Below are 22,234 nucleotides of genomic sequence, written 5' to 3'. Positions count from 1 at the left end.
TCGCTTCCTCCCTGCTTTACAGCTTCTGGTACTCGAGCTTGCCTTCCAGCTTCTTCGATTCGGCGACCTTGCGTACTGCCTTGTTGAAGTCGTCCTGGTTGATTGCGTCGCGGTAGTCCTTGATGGCAAACAGGCCACTGAGCATTTCTAGTTAGCTTGCGTGTTCAAGGTATTGCCAGGATGCGCCGTCACTTACGCTTCTGTCACGACGTTTCTCAAATCCGCACCATTGAGACCGTCGCTCATCTTCACCACGCTTTCGAAATCAATCTCACCCTCCGTCACTACGCCCTGCGCATGAATCTTGAGAATCTCCAAACGTCCAACCTCGTTCGGCAGGGCAATCTCAATCTTGCGGTCGAGACGTCCGGCACGGAGCAGCGCGGGGTCGAGGGTATCGGGTCTGTTCGTCGCCATGATGATCTTGGTCTTGCCGAGGTAGTCGAAACCGTCCAGCTGGTTGAGAAGCTCCATCAACGTTCTCTGGATCTCACGATCCGCACTGGTTCCCTCAGAGAATCTGCGTCCACCGATGGCGTCGATCTCGTCCATGAAGATGATGCAGGGCTCGTGCTCCTTGGCGTAGCCGAACATCTCGCGAATCAAGCGGGCAGATTCTCCGATGTACTTGTCGACGATTGCTGAAGAAACGACTGTTTGACCCCGTTAGCACGCTTCCTTTCATCGTCTTCCACCACAACCAACGGACTAGCACCTACCCTTGAGGAAGTTGGTCTCGAGACTGCTTGCCACAGCACGTGCAAGCAACGTCTTTCCGGTACCAGGAGGTCCGTAAAGCAGAACACCCTTGGGCGGCTTGATGCCCACACGCAGGAAGAGCTCAGGGTTCTTGAGCGGCAGCTCAATGACCTCACGGAGCTCGCGAATCTGGTCGTTCAGTCCACCGATACCGGCGAAGCTGACTTGACCGGGGTCTTCCAGTGACATGTTGTAGACGAGAGGGTCGACTTCTCGGGGAAGCATACGCATGATCGTGAGTGTCGTCATATCGAGAGCCACGCGCGTGCCTTGCTTGAGCTTGATCTTGTCGACCTTTGATCTGCATCCGACGACATATCTGGGACCGGAGGAAGCCTTTACGATAACTATTCACGGACAACAACATTGATTAGCAAAGGTTGCATGTTAACCAGCCGCAGTGATTTGGGCCGTAGTCATCATAGGTAGTGGTGGCGGGGCGGGGACGGTATCCAGCGGAGGCGGAAAGCGGGATGGGGATGCCTTCACTTACATCTTTCGTCATCGAGCTGCTTCAAGACCTCGCCGATAATCTGACCGACACTCTGCAACGCCTTAATGTTGTCTTCGGTTCTGTCAAACTCCCTCTGCAAGTCCTTGATCTCGAGCCGGAGGGACTTGAGCTTAGCTTCCCACTCCCGGGATTCGAGCAGCTTGGCCCGGTACGAGTCGAGAGCCTTCTGGCGTTCGTCGTCGGAAGACATCTCTGGTTGTGGGAAGTTGAAAAGAAAAGGGCTACTGCCTTGATCTTGTCGAGGGAATGGAATGGCTGCGGTTCGGAAGGGGGTGGTGTGGTGGTGAGGGATCGCGTTCGGGTTTCGAGTTTCGAAGGTTGGGTCGGTTGGTGGGTGGGAATGGGTAAGGTAGCTCGTGTGGTAATCAGATCGTTGTTTTCGGAGGTTGTGGTGTCGACGTACCTCCCACTGCAGCCTTCTGCCTCAAAGGCAAGCACGGCTCAGCTCCGACTAGCGCCCTATCCCTGTGGCCACCGAAGCTCTGCCGCTGTGCTCTGATTGGCTTGCATTTCGGGACCGGGAAATACCAGCTCCCGCCCAGTCAGCGCCCACCACCACCTCCTTCCATCCCCAAGGAAGATGTCAGCTTCACCTTGAAGTGCCCGCTGAGCATCAATAGGACGTATCACCGAAGCTCACTTCATTGTGAGCTTACAATTGTGCTCTTGCAGTTGTGGAAACTCGGAGGGTCTTGAGGCTTTCATAGCTCAATGGTTGTCCGACTATGATGGAGGCAATCACTTCAGTAGGCACTATCAATACGGGATAACTGTTTCTTATGAAGTGCACGTTGATGGCTGGTCAACACTCTCTTTTAAGGAGAAGTCCACTAAAGGTCTTTCACATCACAACAATCGGATATCAAGTAGCCAGGCATCGAGGCAGGCCAAGAAGCGCAGTGGTCGTGGGTCAATATCAATTAGGAGGGGTAAGCCTCCAGCAAAGTTATGTACTAAGAATGGTAAGAAACAACTGCCCAACGCCCGGATGTCCTGTCTCGCGTCCGTTGATGGACCATCAATTTTCCACCATTCAATCTCCTAATTCCCACAATCTAGATGGTATTGCGAGATAACATGCAGACTGTCGAGTGCGGGTGTGCAGTGCATAGATTCAAAGCCTCCCGGGGGATAAATGCAACAAATGAAAACCAAATTCCACCACAGAACTCCAGGAAAGACGGGTATTTTGGGTGCGTAAATCATAACGACAGCAGCCTAGGGTAAGCAAATGCTCAACCTAGAAGTTCAGAAGTGATCTCCTCGCGGACCTTTCGGCTCCAATCCATGATGGCCTTCTCAAAGTTGACCCAGACTTCGGGAGAGTTGTTGTAGACAATGCCCAAAGCATTAACCTTGAGTAGGACCTCCCAGCGCAGCTCTGCTGCTTTGGCCCAGTATCTGATATTGTCTGCAGACCGATACGGCTTGTCTGTGTCGGTATGGAATGTGGTAATCAAGCCAAATCGCCGTTTTGACCTCTTCACCGCCGCATTGTGCAATTCAATTAGGTGAATGCCGTTCTGCAAACTGGTGAGGAAAGGCGTCGGGCACTCGCTTGCGTGGGCTGAAGGCGTGTAGTCTGGAAGCGGGTCGGCCTGAGGGACGAGTGAGGCCATAAAGGCCAATTCTCTCTCCACTTCTTTGCCAGTCCAGTCGCCCTGCAGCCACGTCCAGGAGCTTCGCTCCGCCTTTTCTGCTTCAATCATTTCTTCTTCAATCTTCAACATGTTAAAAAGCCCGGTGATCCAGGATTCGAGGATTCGCAGCTCCTCGTTCTTCATTCCACCTGACCATTGTCGGGTTGCCATTTGCTTCAAGGTCTCCATGACAGAGAGCAGCTCTGTGCGAATTTCCTTCTCAGACTTGATGGCGTCCAGTCGCTCGGGGACTTCATGCGCCGTGTAGTAGTTCCTCGCAGCCCGAATAGCCAGCGTCATGACATCGAGAATGTGCATACCCTGAACCTCGTGCCAGCCTGTAGACGTCTTCTTGGGGGGCTCGCTTTGTCCTCTCGCGGGAATCTCGGGTAGTTCCGGCACGGGGCTACTATCCCTATGCTTTTTGGCGTGTCTCAAGGCCTGAGCCGCCTTCTCGAGAGATCCTGTCAAGTCCGCCTTGAGCTCCTCAATTGTCGGAGGCCTCGGTACTGGCTTATTCCTGTGAATGTATGTGCTCGCAGTCGGAGGCAGAACATCTGGGTCCTCTTCGAAATCATCAGAATAGTAGTGGTGGTCATCAGTAGGCGATTCCACCATCGGTCCTGCGCCAAAAGGCTGAGAGCCAAGTTCTGGGCTGTTTCCCTGTGAATCAACGATCCCTGGCGAATTCGAGCTTGAGCTGCTAACAGACGAGAGGTCTAGTCCTCCTTTGGCCTTGTTCTTTCTCGCCAACTGAGCGCCCTTGCCATCGAGAAGACCGGTTCGCGCAAAGTAGTACTGCAGGTGGGCAATGCTTCCCAAACTCAGCACGCTCTCTCTATGGCGAGCACTCGCAGCGAAGTCGGTACCCTGCGGTCGAACAAATCCTCGGCGGCGACTGGAAGAGCGGCCAACCTCCACGCTGCTGCAAGTGGACTGTCGGGACGATGCGAAGCTGACATCGGAGCGGCGGCTGTAGTTCCCAGAGGACTGTCTAGAGTATGTGCTGCCTCGGAAGCTTCCCAGAGATTCGCGGGAGTTGCCCTCGGTGGCGGATCCGTGGGAGACGGATGAGGCAGTCGAGACGCAGCGAGACAGCTCGGGACAAGCGCCGATAGCTGGGGTCGGAGAAGCGTCTGATGATGGGGAGTCGCACCGGAACGACGGCGTCTCTTCGTTTGCTGTAGCCATTATTTCGGTTATGCTGAGAAAGTCGAATGCTCTGAAGCTCGAGAGCTTGGTTGTAGTTGGTATAAGCTCTGGGGTATGTACGTGATATCGTGGATGGTACGGTAGTGGTCGAGCAGAGGGTGTTGACGTCTCGTCTCAGCTAGGTATCGGCGGTGGTCTCAAGCTATGCGCTAGGCAACGTGAGGGGGTGCGATGACCAATGTGGCAACGGGTTAAGGTATGTACAGATCGGAGAGGTCTATTTGCAAATACAATAGTCGTGTGAATGAAACTGGGTGCACAGCAGCGTCCAGAAGGTCGGCAAGCAAGAAGGTTGACACTGGCGAACAAACGCGTGCTGGTGGTTCGAGAGACGTACGGCGAATTATTCGCTTAGGTGAAAGCCAAAAAAGAATGAAGCGAGCGAGTGGTGATTAACAGACGGTCCCCAGAATGGACAAAGCGGACGGAGAAAGTTTCTTGGACTAATAACCCCGGACGGTAAACACTGGCTAGGCAGGGTAGGTTGGCAACGGTAGGGCAAAAGAAAGCTAGGTCTCGTCTCTTCAAGGCTCGTCGTGGGCTAAGAACGGTCGAGGGTAAGGTGTACCTGCGTGCCTGCGAGCTGTGACAAGACGCGACTCTCCGGTGTCAGGGGTCTGTGTTGGGCTTGGCCACAGCGTAAGGTAAGTGAAAGAAAGAGTCCGGTGCGGTGTGTGACGGGAGTGTGTGTGTACCAGTGGTCGCCTGGTGGTCTCTGGCACCAAGATCCTCGTCCCCGGTTGCGTCAGTGGAGATGTGTGGAAAGGCCGAGGGCGAATCTCTGACGAGGGAAAGTCTCCAGCGGGCAAATTGGGGGTCCAATCGAGTGGCTCGCGACTTGCCAGGAAGGGACGGTTTAAATTGAACTTCGCGTCGTCTCCGAAGGTGGGGTGCTTGCTGCGTGCAAAGGAAAGGAGAGGGGAAGGTGGGACGTAGGACGCGGGACACGGGACCTGGGAGCTTGGCCTTGCTGCTTCAAGTTTGAGCCTGGAGGGCTGGAGCTGGAGGGATGCGATGGAACGCGTGAAACGGAAGCCGTTATGTTCGATGATGTGGTTGCTTTTTCGAAAATCGAAGATATATTTGCCAAACGGTCGGTTGGTTAGCTGGATGTTCTTCAGTTCAAAAAGAAATTAAGCACCTCAGAAAGGTACGAGCGAATGGGGTAGGTATTGCAAAGAACAACGGAACAAGTTGGATTCCACAACTGGACCTGAAGGTGAGTAGCTAGCGTAGGTACCCGAAACTTGAAAGAACCATGGTATTACCAGCAGAAGTTCATGTGTTCATCACCAAGGCAGAGGGGATCGCCGTCTACTTATTCCGCCACAAACTTATCAGGATGCGCTAAGACCCAAGGAAATGATCGCCGAATCTCGACCAGATATTCTTAAAGGAGACTCGTACCCATCGACTCAGCAACGCGCAGATGGCCAAGCTGCGTCAAGATGTTCAGAACGAGCAGTTCAAGACTTGATCCTACCTAGACGGCAAAGTTAGGTATGATAATCATCAGCCCTCCTGCATCCCAAGCTGTCGTTGAGCTCATGCTCACCCCCCTCCACCTCGTTGCAAGTCGGATTCCCGTGGTGATGACATTGTCAGGGGCTCAAATCTTAAACAATGTCCAGCTGGCAGCAGCTCGTCCGGCCAACAAAGCACGAGTGGGCAATTTCATTCCGCCAAAAGCCTCCGTGTTTCCCGACATCGAGATGAGCCAGACCAACAAACCCCCCTCCTTCTTCGTCAATCCCAGACACGGGCTCCCACCCGCATCACTGCCAACTTCCACACTGGTTGATCAGCGAACACACTGAGGATTTTCCCCAGAATACGCGAGAATGATGGATGCTCTCCAAGAAGCACGTGTATACGAGTTGCGAGAGAAACCGGACCAAACAAGGCTGTTAGTTATTGCGCAACCTCAGCCACATGGCGCCAAGGGCCAAATACTCCTGCCTCTTGCCCTATCCGTGTCGTGGCCCGGCCATTCCCGCCATACTCTAGATCATTGCCCCATGCCTGACCCTGTCCCACAGAAGCTATATCCGTCTGCTGGCTGAACTTTTGTCAGTATCCAAGTGTCGTGACTGTTTGAGCAGGTGAAATGACACGTTCCGAGGAGAACTTCTGCAAGTTTGCTGCTGCCTCCCGGGCTCCACGGAGAGAAGAACATGAAAAATATATGCTGCATTGCAGGGTCTCAGATGAAGTAGTGCCTGCGTCTTGCCCATATCTTTTTTTCTGCTTTTTGCTCTCAAGCATAGTATGTTATGCCGAGAACAAATACTCCGTTTCGGTATCTCTGTCATTTTCCGTTCTAACCCCTGGACATTCCGGTAATGCAGGTAATATGCAAGCCATCGCGCCAAACAACTCTATGTCGACTTTTGGGTTGTCCACTCTCCTCTCTCTCTCCTTATGCAAACAATAGCATTGCGCTCAACCTCGTTCGCAAGCTGTACGAACACTTCGTACATGTACACTTGACGAGCACAAATTCTGTGCAAGCAGAATTAGGTATTTCGTGCATCCAAGGTTCTCTAGAAATTGGACGAGAGACATTCATCCAACCTATTGCCGTTAATAGAAGTGCCAGTGCCTTGCATAAGCCCGACGTCTTAATATGCAGCCTGCTATGCAGCACTAGCCGTTGGTGTCACGGCTCAATCCGACACCACTTGTCCCGAAATGTGTGAGCTTTTGTCAGTGTTCGTTACCTGGCGTGCTGGCGTAGTAGTATCGGCGTATCAAGATTCAACGGCTATGCCTGTTGAACTGGCACATGTGGGAAACATCAGGCTCCGAACGGTTCGTGCTGCTGGTACTTGAAACGCAGCGTGTGCACATGAAATATCAATCAGTCAACCCACGGTTGATGCAACAGCCCTTGCTCAGGCGGAGAAAGCGAAAGGGACAAGTCCGGGTCTCTGGAACTGTGCGCGAAGCATCGAGGCCCTACGGCCCACGGCTACCGATCCGCCGGCCCACGACGCAGGGTCACCCTGGCTCATCCAATCTTCAACGAGCTTCCGAAGGGCCAGGACTCCCGGCCAGCTAGCGGGTGACCAGTCCAGAACCGGGAACGAGGTCTGCCACTGCGGCCAGGGTCGGCCGAGAGCAGAGGGCATCAGCTGCCACAAGTGGTGATACCGCTGCAACGTCGTAACTTGCGGAAATATGGTCAAGGCTCTCTAATAAGAGCTGTCTCGAACAACGTGGTGGTCCACTCGGGAATTGCAAGGGTACTAAGACCCAAGGGGCAATGAACTCTTGGTTCGTGAGCGGCATGGGGAATGGCTGCGGATCAAGACGTTGACGGTTGAGCAAACGTTGCTCTGATGGCACTTTATTCGAACAGCAAATGGGCGAGATAAGCAGTAGAGGGCATGTGCGTTTGGCGGCAACCTAGAGATCAATACGGATAACTGATGGCCCATCCCTTCTCGAGCCGTTCGTGGTCTGAGTATGAAATGATCGTGATGGACAGCTGTATCTGATGTTAGCTGGTACCTTGGTGAATAGTGATTCCCACCACCTTGCTGCCGTGCAAAGGAAAAGCATGTTTCAATGAGCTTTGGTAGACGCGGTCGTCTTTTGTGTCAAAGCCGATGATTGTTGAAAAGGGCGAAACTTTGTGAACGAAATCAACAAGGACTTGTGCAAAGAGTCGAAGGGTGTTTCATCGTCCGGGGCTAAGGAGCGAGCGTCAACAACGACTGGACAGATAAGTAAGCTTGCGCCGATGTAACTGTGGTCGAAGACAGACAGTGTTAGTCGTCGAAACTTGACAATGGCGACGCACAAAGATACATACCGGAGGATAGCTAGCTAAATGTTAGATCCGTAGCTTGCTGTGATGTGTCGGAAGGGCGTAGACAGGCCGCAGATGAACTTTGTGAAGCTGTTGCTTGAGTCAAGTCTTGTCCTGTTGCAATCAGTCTGTGGCTCCATGCTCTATTGAGTTCTCCGTGTAACATTGACGATGGGTCACGGAGTCGAGGTAAGGCTACGGAGTAGAGAGATGAGGGAAAGACTCAGCTCCAGAATAAGATAGAGGCTAGCTTGATGTAGCATGCGCAGCTGGGTGCAAATCAATAAAGTGTCACAATTTATGGGATGCCGTCGGTGAAGGGATAAGAAAACGAGCTTGCCGCGCCTTGTGCAAATCACCGAGGTTCTCGTCACCTTCCCTCCCAATTCCCAAATTCCCAGATTGTCCCAATTCGAATTCATTCTCGGAAGGCACTCATTTCCCTTCCTTTCCCTTCCTTCCTTTTTCCCTTCCAACCTCTTTTTGGGCACCACCTCACTCTTTCCTTATTTCTGGCCAATGCTTTCTTTCCATATTCCATCTTGACTAATACGATTACTTCTCCATACGTTCCTTACCTGACTCTGGTACCTCAAGAGAACTATTTTTTTTGACTTTCGTCGTCGCTCCCTCTCGCAAACCGAGGTGTTTCCAGCATTCCTGCTACCCAATCCTTCCTCGTTTTCTCCTTCTTCCATTCCCTTTGTCCCTTCCTGCCTCGTTCACCTATTCGACCCGGGCGCCTTTCTACAAGACACGACCGACGACCTTTGAATTCATCGCTTCGTCCCTTCCTTGATCGCTCTCTGCGACTCCTCGCCTACGTCAGCCCTACTTTAACTTGCGCCGGAGCAAGGACGAACCCAGCTTATTCGCATGCGACCGATCCGAGCAATGAACGAACGCCAATCAAGCCAGAGACTGAACTGACATCCTGCTGGCTGCGAATCGCTGCACCACCAGGTTCTGCCCTACATCTTGCTGGTCTCCAAACTTCCGAGGTCTTGCGAACCCCGTTTATCTCTCCCACCCGTACCTTCTCGCCCTTACCTTTCCAATGCTTGGCTAGGCAATCCAGTCAGGTCTCTTGCGCTTTGTTCGACGAATTACCTCTGCATCCCAGCCCAATCGCGTGGAAGCCCAACAAAGAACCATACCAGTACCGACCGGCGTCTGCACTCCCGTATCTAATAGGTACTGCGGCGTCAAGTGGGTGACAAACTAGATCACCGGTCAACGCATAAGTATCACCTTATAACCACTACCATTTCTTTTATCCCCTATTTACATCTCTTGAAGTATTTCCTTAAAGAATATACACATGATAGAGAGTAGAGTACAGTGGGATAAAGAAGAGTAGTGGTAGAAATATTTACCTGTACGCGAGGGTGGTTTGAGCGACAAATCATTCTGTCACACACTTGGGCGTATGCCCTTTTCCCTCCAATAACGATTGCATTCCCGTTCGCCGGCTCCGCCAGAGTCCCTGGTCGCCAAACCCCACCGACTAAGGCACTGACAACAGTGCGCTTGATGAGTTCGCCCAGGCATCCAGCAATCCCAGCATTCCAGCGCCGCTCATCGATCCTCCTCATTCGACAACCCGCCGACGACACAACTGAACCCGGCGAGGATCAGTCTGCTTGACCCAGTTATCACTCGAGCTCAGGACCACCGGACCCAGCCTACCCACGCGCCAGCTCAGTCGTTGTCATCCGTCTCTGACTGGCCACGTACCGCGCTGCATCACAGCAAGCTGCAAGAGGCGATTGTCTCTACAGAGGCACGCCGGGCCTGCTGCGTAGGGTTCAAGGACAGACAAACACGAGAAAGCTGTCACCTCAATTCAAGGTTTGCCCACGAAACACTCAGAACAAATGTCCGTCACGGAAGCATCGGTTGCAGAGGCAGAGGCCAGCTGCAACAATACAAATACAATTGCTGGTGCCGTTGTTCCCTCTGGAGACTCGTGTTCCAGCCACCAACCACAGCGCCCGCTGCACGCGGAGGACCAGGCACAGGCCCCCGAAGCCACTACTACAGCAGACCACTTGGACCTTGGCTTCTCTGACGTCTCCAGCCCGCATCTTTTCCAGCTAAACCCGCAGTCCCAGGTTGTAAACAACAACACCATCGACACCACCGAAAACAAATCGTCGTCACGCCCGACAAGTGATAACGCAGCAACCTCAAAATCCGCAAATACCACACCGGCAGGCTCCCCTACGACAAATAAAGCAAAACAAACCCGCAAACCTTCACCCAACCTCGCCGCCCGATTGAAAGCGCTTGGCTTTACCTCGCACAAGAAGTCAACAGACCAACTTCTTGCTCAACAAGACCACGTTGGCCGCTTGCCCGAAGACCAGATCCGCTTAATCGACGATAATCATAAGGCGAGTTCCGTCGAATCGAAAATCAATCGACGCGGTCGCCCTTGGAAGGGCTTCACATCATCCGACGACTCGAGACCACAGACTGCATCTTCCACTGCTTCGAGAGAAGACCTCAACACTTGGATATTGTCATCCTCGCCAGACGTTGCCCCGGGGGCGTCTCTCGTCCTACCCGAGATCATAACAACTGCGCCCTTGGACATGGAGACACACAAATACCGTCTGCCTGACCACACCAATGGGAACGGTACCAAGGTACAACTTGAGACTCGACGAGAGCATCTCGAACGAAATGGTGCCCTTCCCGCCTCGGATCAACCGCCTCCACCTCCTCCGAAAGATACACCCCCGGTACCAGCGGTTGAGTTCACACCCGATCTGGCGTCGTACTTCACTCCCGGTCACCAGCGACCCGGTTCCATTTACACGCTTTCCCGTGCATCCTTCGCCAATCAGCTAGCTCAACTAACATCACTTCAACTTCCCGATGCGGAGTCCTTGTCCAGCAAGGTGTCCGCTATCCCGACAGCACAAGTCGCATCGAAAGCCTTGATCAACGCCGCAGAGCAAATTAGAAGTTGGATCTACAAGGCATCAGAGGTTATTGGTGGTTTGGACAGCGATGATGACGTTGAGTGGGCCGCGGCAGGTGGTCGCGAAGGATACGAAGAAGTCGAAAACGCCATACATCGTTTCGAGAAATTGATCAAAGTATACGTTGGTGCTATTGAGGAATTGCAAGGTCGCGGAGACATTGCCGACGTCCCGCCCGAGGATCTTCATCGCGCTGTCTCCCAAATGGAGTCCATCATCGAAGAATGGGCCAACATCAAAGCAGCACTCAACACTGTCAAAGGGCAAGTCGAACTTGCGATGGAGTGGGAAGAACTATGGAACAGTGTCTTGGGAGATATCCAAAGCGAAATGGACGAATTGAGCCGTCTGGTCTTCGAGATGGAAGAACGACGCCACAAGTCTTTGATGGCTGCCGCAGGCGGCGACGGCGTCGATATCGGAGACCTTGAGAATATTGTGGAGGATACTCCTCCTCCCGTTGCCAGGATGCAGGCGCAAAACCGCTTCAGCCTCCCCGGTCTTCCGCTCAGTCCTGGGTCAACGTCCCCAGGAACGCCTACACCCACCCTGTCACAAGATGATTCAAGTCTCCTGGCCCTTTTCGCACGGATGCAACCCTTGCGCGCATCGCTAGACTTCCTTCCTATGCGACTCGCCGTATTCGCTGCCCGAGCCGAGAAATCCTTCCCAACTGCTTGTGAGGAATTGGATATGCGACGCACAGGTCTCGATGGCAGTTACAAAAAGCTGGAAAAGGATGCCGAATCACTGCGTAAGGAGTTGGGTGAGGATCGCTGGGTCATTGTTTTCCGCGGAGCAGGACGACAGGCCCAGAAGATGATCGAGTCGGTAGAGAGGTCGATGATCAAGCTAAGGGAAGCTGTCGACACCGGCATGCATCTTAGCAGCCCACCGACAATGATCAAGAAGATCGAGAGTTACGACGCCAAGAAGACGCATTATGGCCCAGCTATCGAGCGAGTCTTGGCCATCATCGACAAGGGCGTTAAGGACCGGCTTACTGTCAATGGCGAGATTCTCCGTTTGCATGCCGAGATGCAGTCGAAATGGGAATCGATCAAGGACGAGATGCGAGAAATGGACGTGGTCGTGGACGAAGTGCAAGTAGACACCAGAGGCCAGCAGCTGAGGGATTCTATCTCCAGCATGCTGTCGAATGATCGCTCGACGATTGGTAGTGGCCGCGATACCCCCGGCAGCTCTCCTCCTTCCTCGGTAATTATGTCGAGTCTCGGATTAGAACCAGTCACTCCCAGGAACAAGATGGCCAAGAACCGCTCCGTAAGCACCAACAGTCACTTGCCGCAGCCATCGGGAAGACGACAGTCGTCACTGCCAACACCTTCCTCTCAGCTGCCTCGCAAGCCCTTGGTACCTCGACTGTCGAACATGACTTCGAGGCTCGGTACTCCATCTGCGGGCAATATCCCCAGACCTGCTTCAACGCAACCGAACCGGCCCAGGTGGAATGGTTCGACAAACACCACGGATGTTGGCATTGGCCACAACTTCAAGCCACTGACCCTCACCTGTCCCAGCCCCTATGCCAAAAAGACATTGCCAGGCCCGCGGCCAGCATCCTCCTTGACCCCGCGATCCTCATCGCCCGGCGGTACGAGGTTGCCAACCCTTCGGAGCCCCCTAACCCGAGAGTCATCCGCGTCACCCATGCCCGAGGACACGCCCACGAAGAGAGCCCCATCGAAGTTGTCTTTCCGAGAGCGCCTAGCCTCGCCTGGCCCGTATTCTCAGCAGACACTCTCTAAGCCACGTTTGTCTCCATCTGTCTCTACGTCTGGTCTCGAGTCTTCGTCAAGTCGACGTGCCTCTTTGCAACCACCCAAACTTCACTCATTTGCCGACCGAGCTGTACCAAGCCGTCCTGCAAGCTCGTTGGCATCGACTCGTCGAACTAGTCAACTGCCACAACTTAAGGCAAGCAGTACGACCGGTGGCATGGAGACCCCTCCAACACGATCTGTCTCGCGAAATACTACACGCAAGACTCTTCCAGAGCTGTCTAAAAGCACCTCCAGCCAGAAGCCTCGATGGAGGGGCTAGGAGTCTCTTCTATCCAGACAGAGGAGAGTGTTTAGTTCTCCGTTGGCAACAATTACGCAGCAAAACGAGTCAGTCGCTGAGGTGAGAGACAAACCCCGCTGGCGGACTTGACGAGGCACCGATGGCAGAAACGGCAGACATGGCTTGAGTCTTTCTTGACTTGCTTTGCCTCAGCTGGATTGTCATTACAGCACGATATTGAATTTTGTACATATTCGAATACCCTCTTTCACGGCAGTGCCATTGATTGATCCTACTTTATTTGCTTTATGGCGAGGCGTCGGATTAGGATCCGTCGAGGGGCGTTTGGGTTTTTCACTCTTGGGCAGGAAGATACCTGCCTAACGGTCTTTTAAGTATTATACCAGGAGGGGGGATATGGAGTCTGGTTTCGGACGAATTTGGGAAGGTCCAAGATGATCGTGAGCCGTCGCCGTCACGATGGACTGCAACGGAAACCCCAAGTCGCGCTCCGACGAACGCGAGGCTATACTCTCAAAAACAAACAAAACAAAAGACACCACTTGTATTGCAATGGAATGGATTGGGCCTCGCGAACGGACTTTATACCCCTCATGACACTGATATCTCACGGGAATGGTAGGATGGGCCGCAGGGCAGGAGACGTTGCGTGGAGGGAAAGTTTAGATAGCTGCGCGAAAAGACGTAAATTGATAATTCGTATTTTCGAGGCCATGTTGCTCGCGTTTCCCCACGGTTGAGTCAAGATTGAGTGGAATCTACAGTTAATCATCGCTCCGATGCTAGTCTGCATCATATTCAAGCCCTAAGATGATATCAACACGGAGATCAATCTTTCCAAACAGCTGTGAAAACCGGGGATGGTCTCAAGTACAGCTGAGGAATATATGTCTTGATCATTCATTGTCAACATGAAAATGCCAAAATGTACCTATGCTGCGCCAAAGAAAATGCTTGTTGACCGGTCGACGCCTGCCCGTTAAACCAGTATCGTGTGGAAACACTTGCTTTACCCCCGCCGTGAGATATGAATGGTATAAGACTTCTTCTCCCCCAACTCGTCCCGGCCGTTTTCCTCCCGCCTCATGAAGACGTAGGTAACAGATGCGGTGGAGCATGTGTCTCATGGTCCTTACTCTCCGCAATATCTTGTGTCCTTCTCGTCCGTCGCTTCCCATTCAGTGTGTTCAATTCCATACCGATGCACATCTCACACGTGAGCTCTTCTCATCGGCCCCTCAATGTGGCATTAGCCCGATACCGCTACCACCGCCGCCGCCACCTCTCCTCCCGCCCTTGGAGAAGTAGCTGGTCACGTAGCTGTTTCTCGAAGCTGTGGTTCCGCCACTGCTTCTTCTGTTTGCTCCGCCGGAGGCCTTCTTCTTGGTGACGCCGCCTCCTTGCTTCTTGCTTGCCCATGAGCTGGAGCCCTTGCGGCCCCCTGATTTCCGACCCCCTCGAGCACCACCACGCCCCCTCGTCGAAGTTGACGATGAGGCTCGGGTCGGAGGCGCTGTGTCTAGTTCCTTCATCCTCTCGTTCCACTCCTGAACAGAAGGTGCGAGGGGAGGCGGTCCGCTACTAAAATACTTCGAAGATTCCTCTTCCTCGTCATCCATATCTTCATCCTCATCGGAGCTGATCAAGTCGACGATACTCTGCTCGTCAACTTCCATATCTTCATCATCGTCCGCAGAGCTGAGCATTGCCTTGTAGTTACTATGAAAGCGTTTGATCAGGGGGATAAATTTGTTGCCAAACTTCGCCACCTTTTCTGGCTCGATCCCCGAAATTTGACGCATTAGAGGGAGGGTGTCTGTCCATCGGATGGCCATTTCTTGGAAACTCTTCTCGGAAAAGAGAGGTTTCCGTAGTCCCTGATCGTTCCGCAGAGACTCCTCGAGCCGCTTGGCCTCTTGAACGAAATTGTGGACGACGTCTTGGTGCAGATCGCCAAGTGCTCCCAAGCGTATGTCCTCCTCGATACGGGGCCCAACCGCCTTGGAGGCATTCCCACGTTTAGGAGGGGGAGGCGGTGGCTCAAACCCATCATCGGACTCGTTATCCGACATGACAAAGTCATCCTTGATGTAGCCATTTGCGTGTAGTGACAGACTTTGCTCTTCCATCTCTCGCCTAAGCACCTCATCTTCCTCGTCAGAATCGATGACAGTGGCAAGGGACTTGCCCTTTGACCTCTTGTCTTGCGTTCTTCGAGCTTGCGCCGGCGAAGACACGTTGGTCGAAGGTGGCAGGCGTCTTCTCGGCGGTTCTTCCTCTAGGTCCTGCTCTTTATTGTTCTTGCTCTTTGGGGTCCGCTTTTTGGGTTTTGGTGCCAATGGTTCCCTATTCCTATCAGAAACCTGGACTGATAATAATAGTTTGCGGCGGCCATTGAGAAACAGGTGGGCGTTGCGACCAGGCTAAGAACGTGTTAGAATTACTGAAGGTAGCCAGATATAAGCAGCAGTGGAACTTACGATGAGATACTGGATCGCAATACCGGCCCTCTTGTTCACCACGTTCTCCTCATCTAGGGCCTCCTCAGCTGTAAGTCTATCGATGATGCGTTCGAGTTCATGCTTCTTCATCCCCTTTGCAATGCCATGGGGATCGTCAGGATGCGGGTCTATGGTCTTTTGGTACTTTTTCCCCATCAGTATCTCACTGCACTGATTTATAGTCAGGCGTTCGTGGAGCTGGATGGTCCGTATTGCTCCGACGGCAAGTTCAGAGAAGTCTTGCTGCTCAAAGACAGCGCCGGCTCGACAGTTGTCGCAGGTCTTCTCACACTCTTTAGGGTCGAATTGTTCGCCAAAGTAGCGGAGGATCTCAACGTGGCGACAGTCTTCCCGGTTGTCGCAGAACGCAGTGACTCGATTGAGCATCACTCTTTGCCGTTCTTTCTGCGCATGGCTTCCTTCACCCTGGGAAATCATCTTCTTCAAGGTGGCAACATCCTGATAGCCAAAGTATAGAATGCAGTCCGAAGGATTGCCGTCTCTGCCCGCGCGCCCTGTTTCTTGGTAGTAGCCTTCCAAGCTCTTGGGAATCGAATGGTGAATAACAAAGCGAACGTCAGGCTTGTCAATGCCCATGCCGAACGCGATTGTCGCTACGACGACGTGGATCCTGTCTGCTTGCCATTCTCGCTGTACTCTGATTCTGTCTTCAGGAGTCATCTGCGCGTGGTAATGACTTGCTTTGACGCCATACTGAGAACGCAGCTTCTCGGCGACTTGCTCTGCAGTCTTTCTTGACAATGTGTAGATAATTCCACACTGCCCGTCGTACTTAGACATGATTAAACCAGCGATCTTATGGATCAGCTCCTTCTCTTTCCGTCGAACCTCATACGTGAGGTTCGGACGATTGAAGCTCTGGCTGAAGACCTGGCAGCTGTCCATGCCTAGGTTATGCTTGATGTCGACGATGACGTTCTGAGTCGCTGTCGCCGTAAGTGCAATAATGGGAACAGTGGGAAAATGATTGCGAAGTTTTCCCAGTGCCTTGTAATCCGGTCGAAAGTCATGGCCCCATTGACTAACACAATGTGCCTCGTCAATCACGATACGTGCGAGGCGCTTGTTGGAGTAAAGACTGGTCAGGGCCCTCATGAAGTTGTCACTGTTGTTTAGCATCTCTGGCGTGACGTAGAGCAACTGAATGTAGAGCTCTGGACTCCTCTCTTTGAACGAAGAGAAAATCTGACTTCGCTTCTGAGGACTCGTCTCACCGTTGAGCGAAACAGCTTGAATATTGACAGCTGACATGTGATCCACCTGGTCTTGCATAAGACTAAGCAAAGGGGAGACGACAATCGTAATTCCTCTCGTCTTTCCGCTAGTGATAATAGCTGGAAGTTGGTAGCAAAGGGATTTGCCGCCTCCGGTTGGCATCAATACGAAAGCATCTTTGCCTCCGAGAGTAGCGTTGATGGCTTCCAGCTGATTGGAGCGAAACCCTCTCATCCTGAATCTGTCTTTCAGAGCCTTCCTCACGTCTGCTGACCAGGGATGTTTCATCAACTCCGGTGGCATCGACAACTTCGCTTTAGAAGGCTCTCTCTTCTTTAGAGGTTCAACAGTTTTTGAAGGCTGAACACCATTGCCCGATGTCGAAGCAAGTGCACTACGGCCTCTCGCTGTTTCGGCAGATGAAGACTGTCGGAGCTCGAAATCGTGAGCAAGCGCAAGCATGTCCGCGTCCGCATCGTCGCCGTAGTCGCTAGACATGTCCTGGGCGCGAGGGCCCACTTTCTTAGGAGGACTCTTCCGATTTGGTGTCGGTCTCAATACAGGTGGCGGGAGAGGGTTGAATGCGCCGTAATCGTCTTCGATGTCATCGGAGTATTCATCTTCGAACTCATCGCGTCTGCGAGACTTGGCACTTGGTGCGACGGGCTTCGCACTACTTGGAGCTTGCGGTCGACTCCGGGGAAACGGCGGTGGCGAGTGATCCCTTGGATCAGTAAGCCTCGATGACCCCGGGAATTGCGTCTGATGAATGACTTGACTATCCATCTCCGTGGGCCCTGGCATGTCCCTGGATGCCCTGGAAGAAATTTTGTGGCCAGGTTGCGTGCCCATGACCACGGACTTGGATCTGCGGTATTCTTCGATGAAGGTTTCGTCCACTATACCAACACCAGGAAGAAGTTCATCGATGGACTGCTCCAGATCTTTGAGTTTATCGGCGAGTTCATCTAAGCGATTCTCTTCCTCTTCAGTATCGCGACCTTGGTCGTATGCGTCGGCAATCTGCATTGCAAGATACTCTCTCTCATCTTCAAGTGCTGCATGTGCATTAAGCAGCTCGGAAACTTCCTCCAACCCGGCCTGTTGTTTCAGCAGCAACTCCTTTGCGCTCTTCAGCTCGGCGCGATCTTCTTTAGTGCCTTCTCGTAAGACCCTGGCATAGTCCTTCAGGTTTTGGTCGCGCTGGTCTTGAATCATCTTCTCCCTGGCCTTCAGGGAGTCTCTATTATTCAGGATGAACTTGAGCACAGCAGACTTTTGTGTTTGTGACGAGGTGCTTTGCTGGGACGTGGATTTTGTGGGTTGGTTCCGAGATGGCGAGGGTGTATAGCTCGTCTCAGCTGGTGCGTTGTGGTTTTCGGGTCGTAGCACCGATGACTCAGGCTTGGAGGGTGTTTCGGGAGCAACAAGCCCGTCAGATAACATGGTGTCGTCAAGAGGAATCGATGCAGGTCTTGATCTAGAGTTTGTAAACGGCATAGTCGAGCCTGTATGGCGACTTGGCGTAGCAAGGAGCTCTTCATCAATATCCCCGTCATCGAACTCGTCATCCGTATCTTGTATTACCCGAGGTCTGTTGCGTTGCTTCTTTGGTTGAAGATCTAGTGACCCGACTCTGGTGTTCACTTCCGGACTTGATGAGATCCGTAACGCCTTGCTTGGTGTCCGACCAAGAATCTGCTGGCCTCCCGAAGCCATTGGCAATCGTCGCGGTGTGCCGTTTCCACTAGGGTCTTCGGACATTTTGTAGGTGCGCTGGGTCCGACTGATTGTTTGTGTGATGGTCCGCTCTTCAATGACCCCTTTATCGGTAGTTGCTCGACGAATACTGGAGGGAATGGTCCTCGGTCCCTTAACCGAGCGACTACCCTTTGGCGCAGGTGTTCCCAACGTCTTGTAGATGTCTGGAAACTCGTCCGAATCTGAGCTCAAGTCGCCCGCTTTGCTCATCTCAGTGCTCTTCCGTTTCTGACCTCGTTTGCTCAATGGCTCTGGCCTTGACGCATGTTCCTCATTCTGTATAGTGACTCCATCGTCAAATCCCACTGAGTCTGATGACAAAACAGTCTCGTTGCCAGTCAGGTCGAGAATTTCGTCATCGTCGTCGTCGAGAAAATCTGGTGTGGGTGCCGGCGCCGGCTTCCGCCTTCCTTCCTGTGATGATGACGGGGCAGCTCGATTCCGCTCGTTCTGTGCATCTACAGACAGAAGGTCAGCCACTGTGCTATGAGAGAGAGCAAATATGTACTCACCCTCCTGCTGAAGCTTGGCCGTGTAAGCTTGCTGGAATCTGCCACCACTCGTTGTCGAAGACGGTGTCAACAGCTGCTGCGGCTGCGGCTGCTGTTTCACTGCCAACGAGGGCTTTCTAGGCTTCGTGGAAGATGTCAATCTCGCCATGGACGCGGAGTTTCCCGTTATTGCCACCCTAGAGTCCCGTGGCTGTTCCACCGCGTCCGGGGCATGGAGTGCAGGTTCAGCATGCGTTCGGCCAGGTATTGATTGAGGATTTGGACGAGTCGGAAGCTCTTGTTGGGAGCTCGAGCTACCGAAACGGCTCTGAGACTGCGAAAACTCGACACCGGAGGGGTCGCGGGCTGGTGGAAAGGCGAGATCGGTGGGTTTAGATAGCGCGACGTTGCTTAGCAGCCAGGAGAGATGGTCCCCAAGGTTGTTTCGAGTCATTTATCCGACTGCAGGCAATGTACCTGGGGTGTTCCGAACGTCATTGGGAGACGTGTCTAGGCACAGTTGAGGCTCTTTGGAGGTCGTTGCAAGATTGGTCGTTGGTGTTTACACCCGGTCCATCACGTTGAAGGTCCCAACCGCGTTTGCTCCCCCACCCACTTTAGCTAGCGTGTTGTCGCGTCTTGGCTTAGTCATTCTCGCACCCTGCATCTCGTCTTCACGTGATCTGGCGCTCAGTTTCGGGTGGGTCCACTTCTCGACAACCACTTCTCATGAAGCCAATTGCAATCACTCTGCACCCGATGCTTTGTATGCATGACGATAAGCTTGTTGGCTGAGCATGCTCACCTTAGACTTCGCGCCTCGATCCGGCTGGGTATCATTGACAAGCATTCACGAGACTTTGCAGTATAGAGGTCCTGCAAGACGAATTCTCGTTTGGAAAATGTATAAGTATCTATCCTCAATTATGTACACGAAGTGTTTAGCATCCCCTTAGGTTCGTGAGTGACTGGAAGCGTCGGTTCTTCCACCCAGTTATACAGGTAGCTACGTTTTTGTAGAGAGAATGACTGCAAAAAGACTTCCAGCAACAATACTAATACGGTTCTCCTGCAACGTCCTTGTCAGATGTGCGTGAAGACAGCACTTTACACACAATCCCTGTGGCGCTTGCGCAGGACGATAAGCTAGTCCATGCACTCAATGCCATGCAGCTACCTTAGGCAGCGTGGGGCTTCCCCAGACGATGCAATGTCTTTCTTATCTTTCCGACTGTCAAAGGCAGTAATGAAGATCAATGTGGTGGCGGAAGGAGGGATGGGAGTGTGGAGGTGCTTAGGGTGTGGGCGGGACAGCCTCAAGTCCGGCACTCCGGGAAGGTACTGGCTAAGATCCATGATGCCGCAGGCAAGATTGAATCACGGAGGCCTGCATGACCTGCAAATTTCGGCACTCAATCAATGTCTCTATCAGACCAATTGTTGTTGGAAGATCACGGGGTAGGAAGTCTATGAGCAATTGTAGATGGAGCTTAGATTGCGTAACATGAAATTATTTACCAAGAATGCCAACAGTGGATATCATTTTTGCCCGTTCCATACTCCAGACGGACCCCCAAGAGCCATTCTACCGGGCTCGAACCCTATTCAAAAAGCGAACTATGAGACAAGAAACCAATCGTAACCAAAAAGTCATGAATCTTCGTGAACGTCTTGCGCCTAGTGGCGCTGAGCCATGGGAAGTGGGTGAATCCAAGAGACCAGCAGGTTGATTGCAATGTGAATGCAGCCAATAACCCAAAAGCCTTTTGCATAGTTCGTGCCCTGGTCCATGAAGCGGAAGATGATGGCAAAGATGACACCGCCAAAGTTTCCACCGGCGCCGGTGACACCAGACACGATACCGTTGGCATAGCCGTGAACGTGCGGGATGAGTCCAAAGTTGGCGCCGTTGCCTGCCTCGTGGAAGACAGCCATCAAGAAGACGAGACCAAACATGGTCGATTCGTTGTGAGGGTTGAGTTGACCAATGAGAATCAGGAGAGCGCCGGTGAGAACGCCGCAAGTCGTGATCCAGCCCTTCTTAAGCCAGAGATTCTGGCCACCGTAGCGGTAGAGCAGATCAGACACGACACCACCGGCGGGGCGGGTAACGACGTTAAGGAAGCCGAACATGGCAGCCCAGTTGCTGGCACCAGTCTGGCCAAGGGAGGGGAAGTTCTTCAGGTAGTAGGAAGAGAGGATGGCGTTGATTGCCAGCTCGCCGCCGAAGGAGCAGCCGTAGGTGGCTACATGGAATACTGTTTGGGGAGAGGCAATGACCTGCATAGCTTCCTTGAAGGACGGGCTAACGACAGTGTCGGCTTGTGCCGTCTCGATCATCTCGGTCCGGGAGAGGGTGGCCTCGTGGTCGGAAACAACGCCGTTCTTGCCGTGAGTGCTGTTCTTTTCCTCATCAGATGCCATTGAGCCTGTGTTGCGGTCAGTGATGCCGCCGGGAACATCGACCACATCGGATCGCACAACGGCATCAACACCGTGAGAGTGGAGATTCTCCTGGGCATGGAGGTGGCGGTCTGCCCATTTGCCCGTCGGTGTATCTTCGCAGAGGAGGAGAAGACCCATGCCGCAGCAGAAAAGGCAGATGACGGGTACGATGAAGGTCAACCGCCAAGCTTGACCAGGGGAGTAGCCACGTGCGTGGACGAAAGAGTCGTAGACTGCAGGCATAACGAAGTAGGTGATTCCACCACCTGCGTTACCCCAACCGCCAGCCAATGCATTGGCGGTTCCAACAACGTTCTTGTCGAAGAATCCAGTGCACCACACTTGGCAGGGTACGAAAGTGGCGCCAAGAACACCGATGAAGAAGCGGGAGATGTATAAGCCTGTGGCGTCCTTGACCAGCGGTGCAAGGCCAATGGGGATAGTGCCGATAAGAAGCAGCGAGCCAAAAACGATACGTGAACCGAATTTATCGCAGGCGGGCCCAGCAATGAGCCGCATGAAGAGTGTTGCGACCAGGGAGACAATGTTGGAGTTTGCGACTTGAGCCGTGGTAAGATTGAGATCCTTCTTGATCGTGACCGTCAAAAGAGGCGGGAAGGTGTACCAGGCCCAAAACTATCGCCACGTCAGTTCACGTTTACGGGAGAAGTCGTCAAGACTTGTACGTACAGCAATCATGAAGCCAAGCCACGAGAAGTGGAAGGCTCGTGCGTAGACATTGAAGATGTTGAACACAGGGATACTGCGAGCCTTGCGGTTGATAGGGTTCACCTCGGGTGCCCTCCAGAGAACGGAAAGCTGCAT

At 52.9% G+C, this 22,234-nt stretch overlaps 6 protein-coding genes across 6 annotated transcripts; 2 read left to right on the top strand and 4 right to left on the bottom strand.

The window, feature by feature from the left end:
• Window positions 1–16: 16 nt before the first annotated feature.
• Window positions 17–1,463, bottom strand: BDP81DRAFT_449686 (26S protease subunit rpt4; the record flags this gene model as incomplete). Its single annotated transcript, XM_060592443.1, has 4 exons — window positions 17–137; window positions 197–653; window positions 720–1,106; window positions 1,253–1,463. 4 exons carry the CDS (start codon window positions 1,461–1,463, stop codon window positions 17–19), a joined length of 1,176 nt encoding a protein of 391 aa, XP_060445301.1.
• A 1,045-nt stretch (window positions 1,464–2,508) lies between these two features.
• BDP81DRAFT_461128 (uncharacterized protein) lies at window positions 2,509–5,536 on the bottom strand (the record flags this gene model as incomplete). The annotated part of the gene is made up of 2 exons (XM_060593737.1): window positions 2,509–4,094; window positions 5,533–5,536. The coding sequence occupies 2 exons, from the start codon at window positions 5,534–5,536 to the stop codon at window positions 2,509–2,511; spliced, it is 1,590 nt and encodes a 529-aa protein (XP_060445300.1).
• A 105-nt stretch (window positions 5,537–5,641) lies between these two features.
• BDP81DRAFT_26790 (uncharacterized protein) lies at window positions 5,642–6,068 on the top strand. Its single transcript, XM_060582906.1, has one exon. It carries the CDS (start codon window positions 5,673–5,675, stop codon window positions 5,940–5,942), a length of 270 nt encoding a protein of 89 aa, XP_060445299.1. The 5' UTR covers window positions 5,642–5,672; the 3' UTR covers window positions 5,943–6,068.
• A 4,468-nt stretch (window positions 6,069–10,536) lies between these two features.
• Window positions 10,537–12,993, top strand: BDP81DRAFT_461127 (karyogamy protein; the record flags this gene model as incomplete). Its single annotated transcript, XM_060593736.1, has 1 exon — window positions 10,537–12,993. One exon carries the CDS (start codon window positions 10,537–10,539, stop codon window positions 12,991–12,993), a length of 2,457 nt encoding a protein of 818 aa, XP_060445298.1.
• A 1,220-nt stretch (window positions 12,994–14,213) lies between these two features.
• Window positions 14,214–19,133, bottom strand: BDP81DRAFT_394352 (RecQ family ATP-dependent DNA helicase; the record flags this gene model as incomplete). Its single annotated transcript, XM_060587945.1, has 3 exons — window positions 14,214–15,398; window positions 15,456–18,931; window positions 18,986–19,133. The coding sequence occupies 3 exons, from the start codon at window positions 19,131–19,133 to the stop codon at window positions 14,214–14,216; spliced, it is 4,809 nt and encodes a 1,602-aa protein (XP_060445297.1).
• Window positions 19,134–20,641: 1,508 nt separating this feature from the next.
• On the bottom strand, window positions 20,642–22,234 carry BDP81DRAFT_394351 (nitrite transporter; the record flags this gene model as incomplete). Its single annotated transcript, XM_060587944.1, has 2 exons — window positions 20,642–22,045; window positions 22,100–22,234. 2 exons carry the CDS (start codon window positions 22,232–22,234, stop codon window positions 20,642–20,644), a joined length of 1,539 nt encoding a protein of 512 aa, XP_060445296.1.

This window comes from Colletotrichum phormii (genome assembly GCF_030913505.1).
Source record: "Colletotrichum phormii strain CBS 102054 chromosome Unknown BDP81scaffold_10, whole genome shotgun sequence".
Lineage (NCBI taxonomy): Eukaryota > Fungi > Ascomycota > Sordariomycetes > Glomerellales > Glomerellaceae > Colletotrichum > Colletotrichum phormii.
Note: the sequence above shows the minus strand (reverse complement) of the source record. Positions and strands in the feature narration are given on the sequence as shown.

Bases quoted from the DNA above. Each gene is read 5' to 3' on its own strand.
- BDP81DRAFT_26790 (XM_060582906.1), top strand. From the start codon at position 5,673: ATGCTCACCCCCCTCCACCTCGTTGCAAGTCGGATTCCCGTGGTGATG.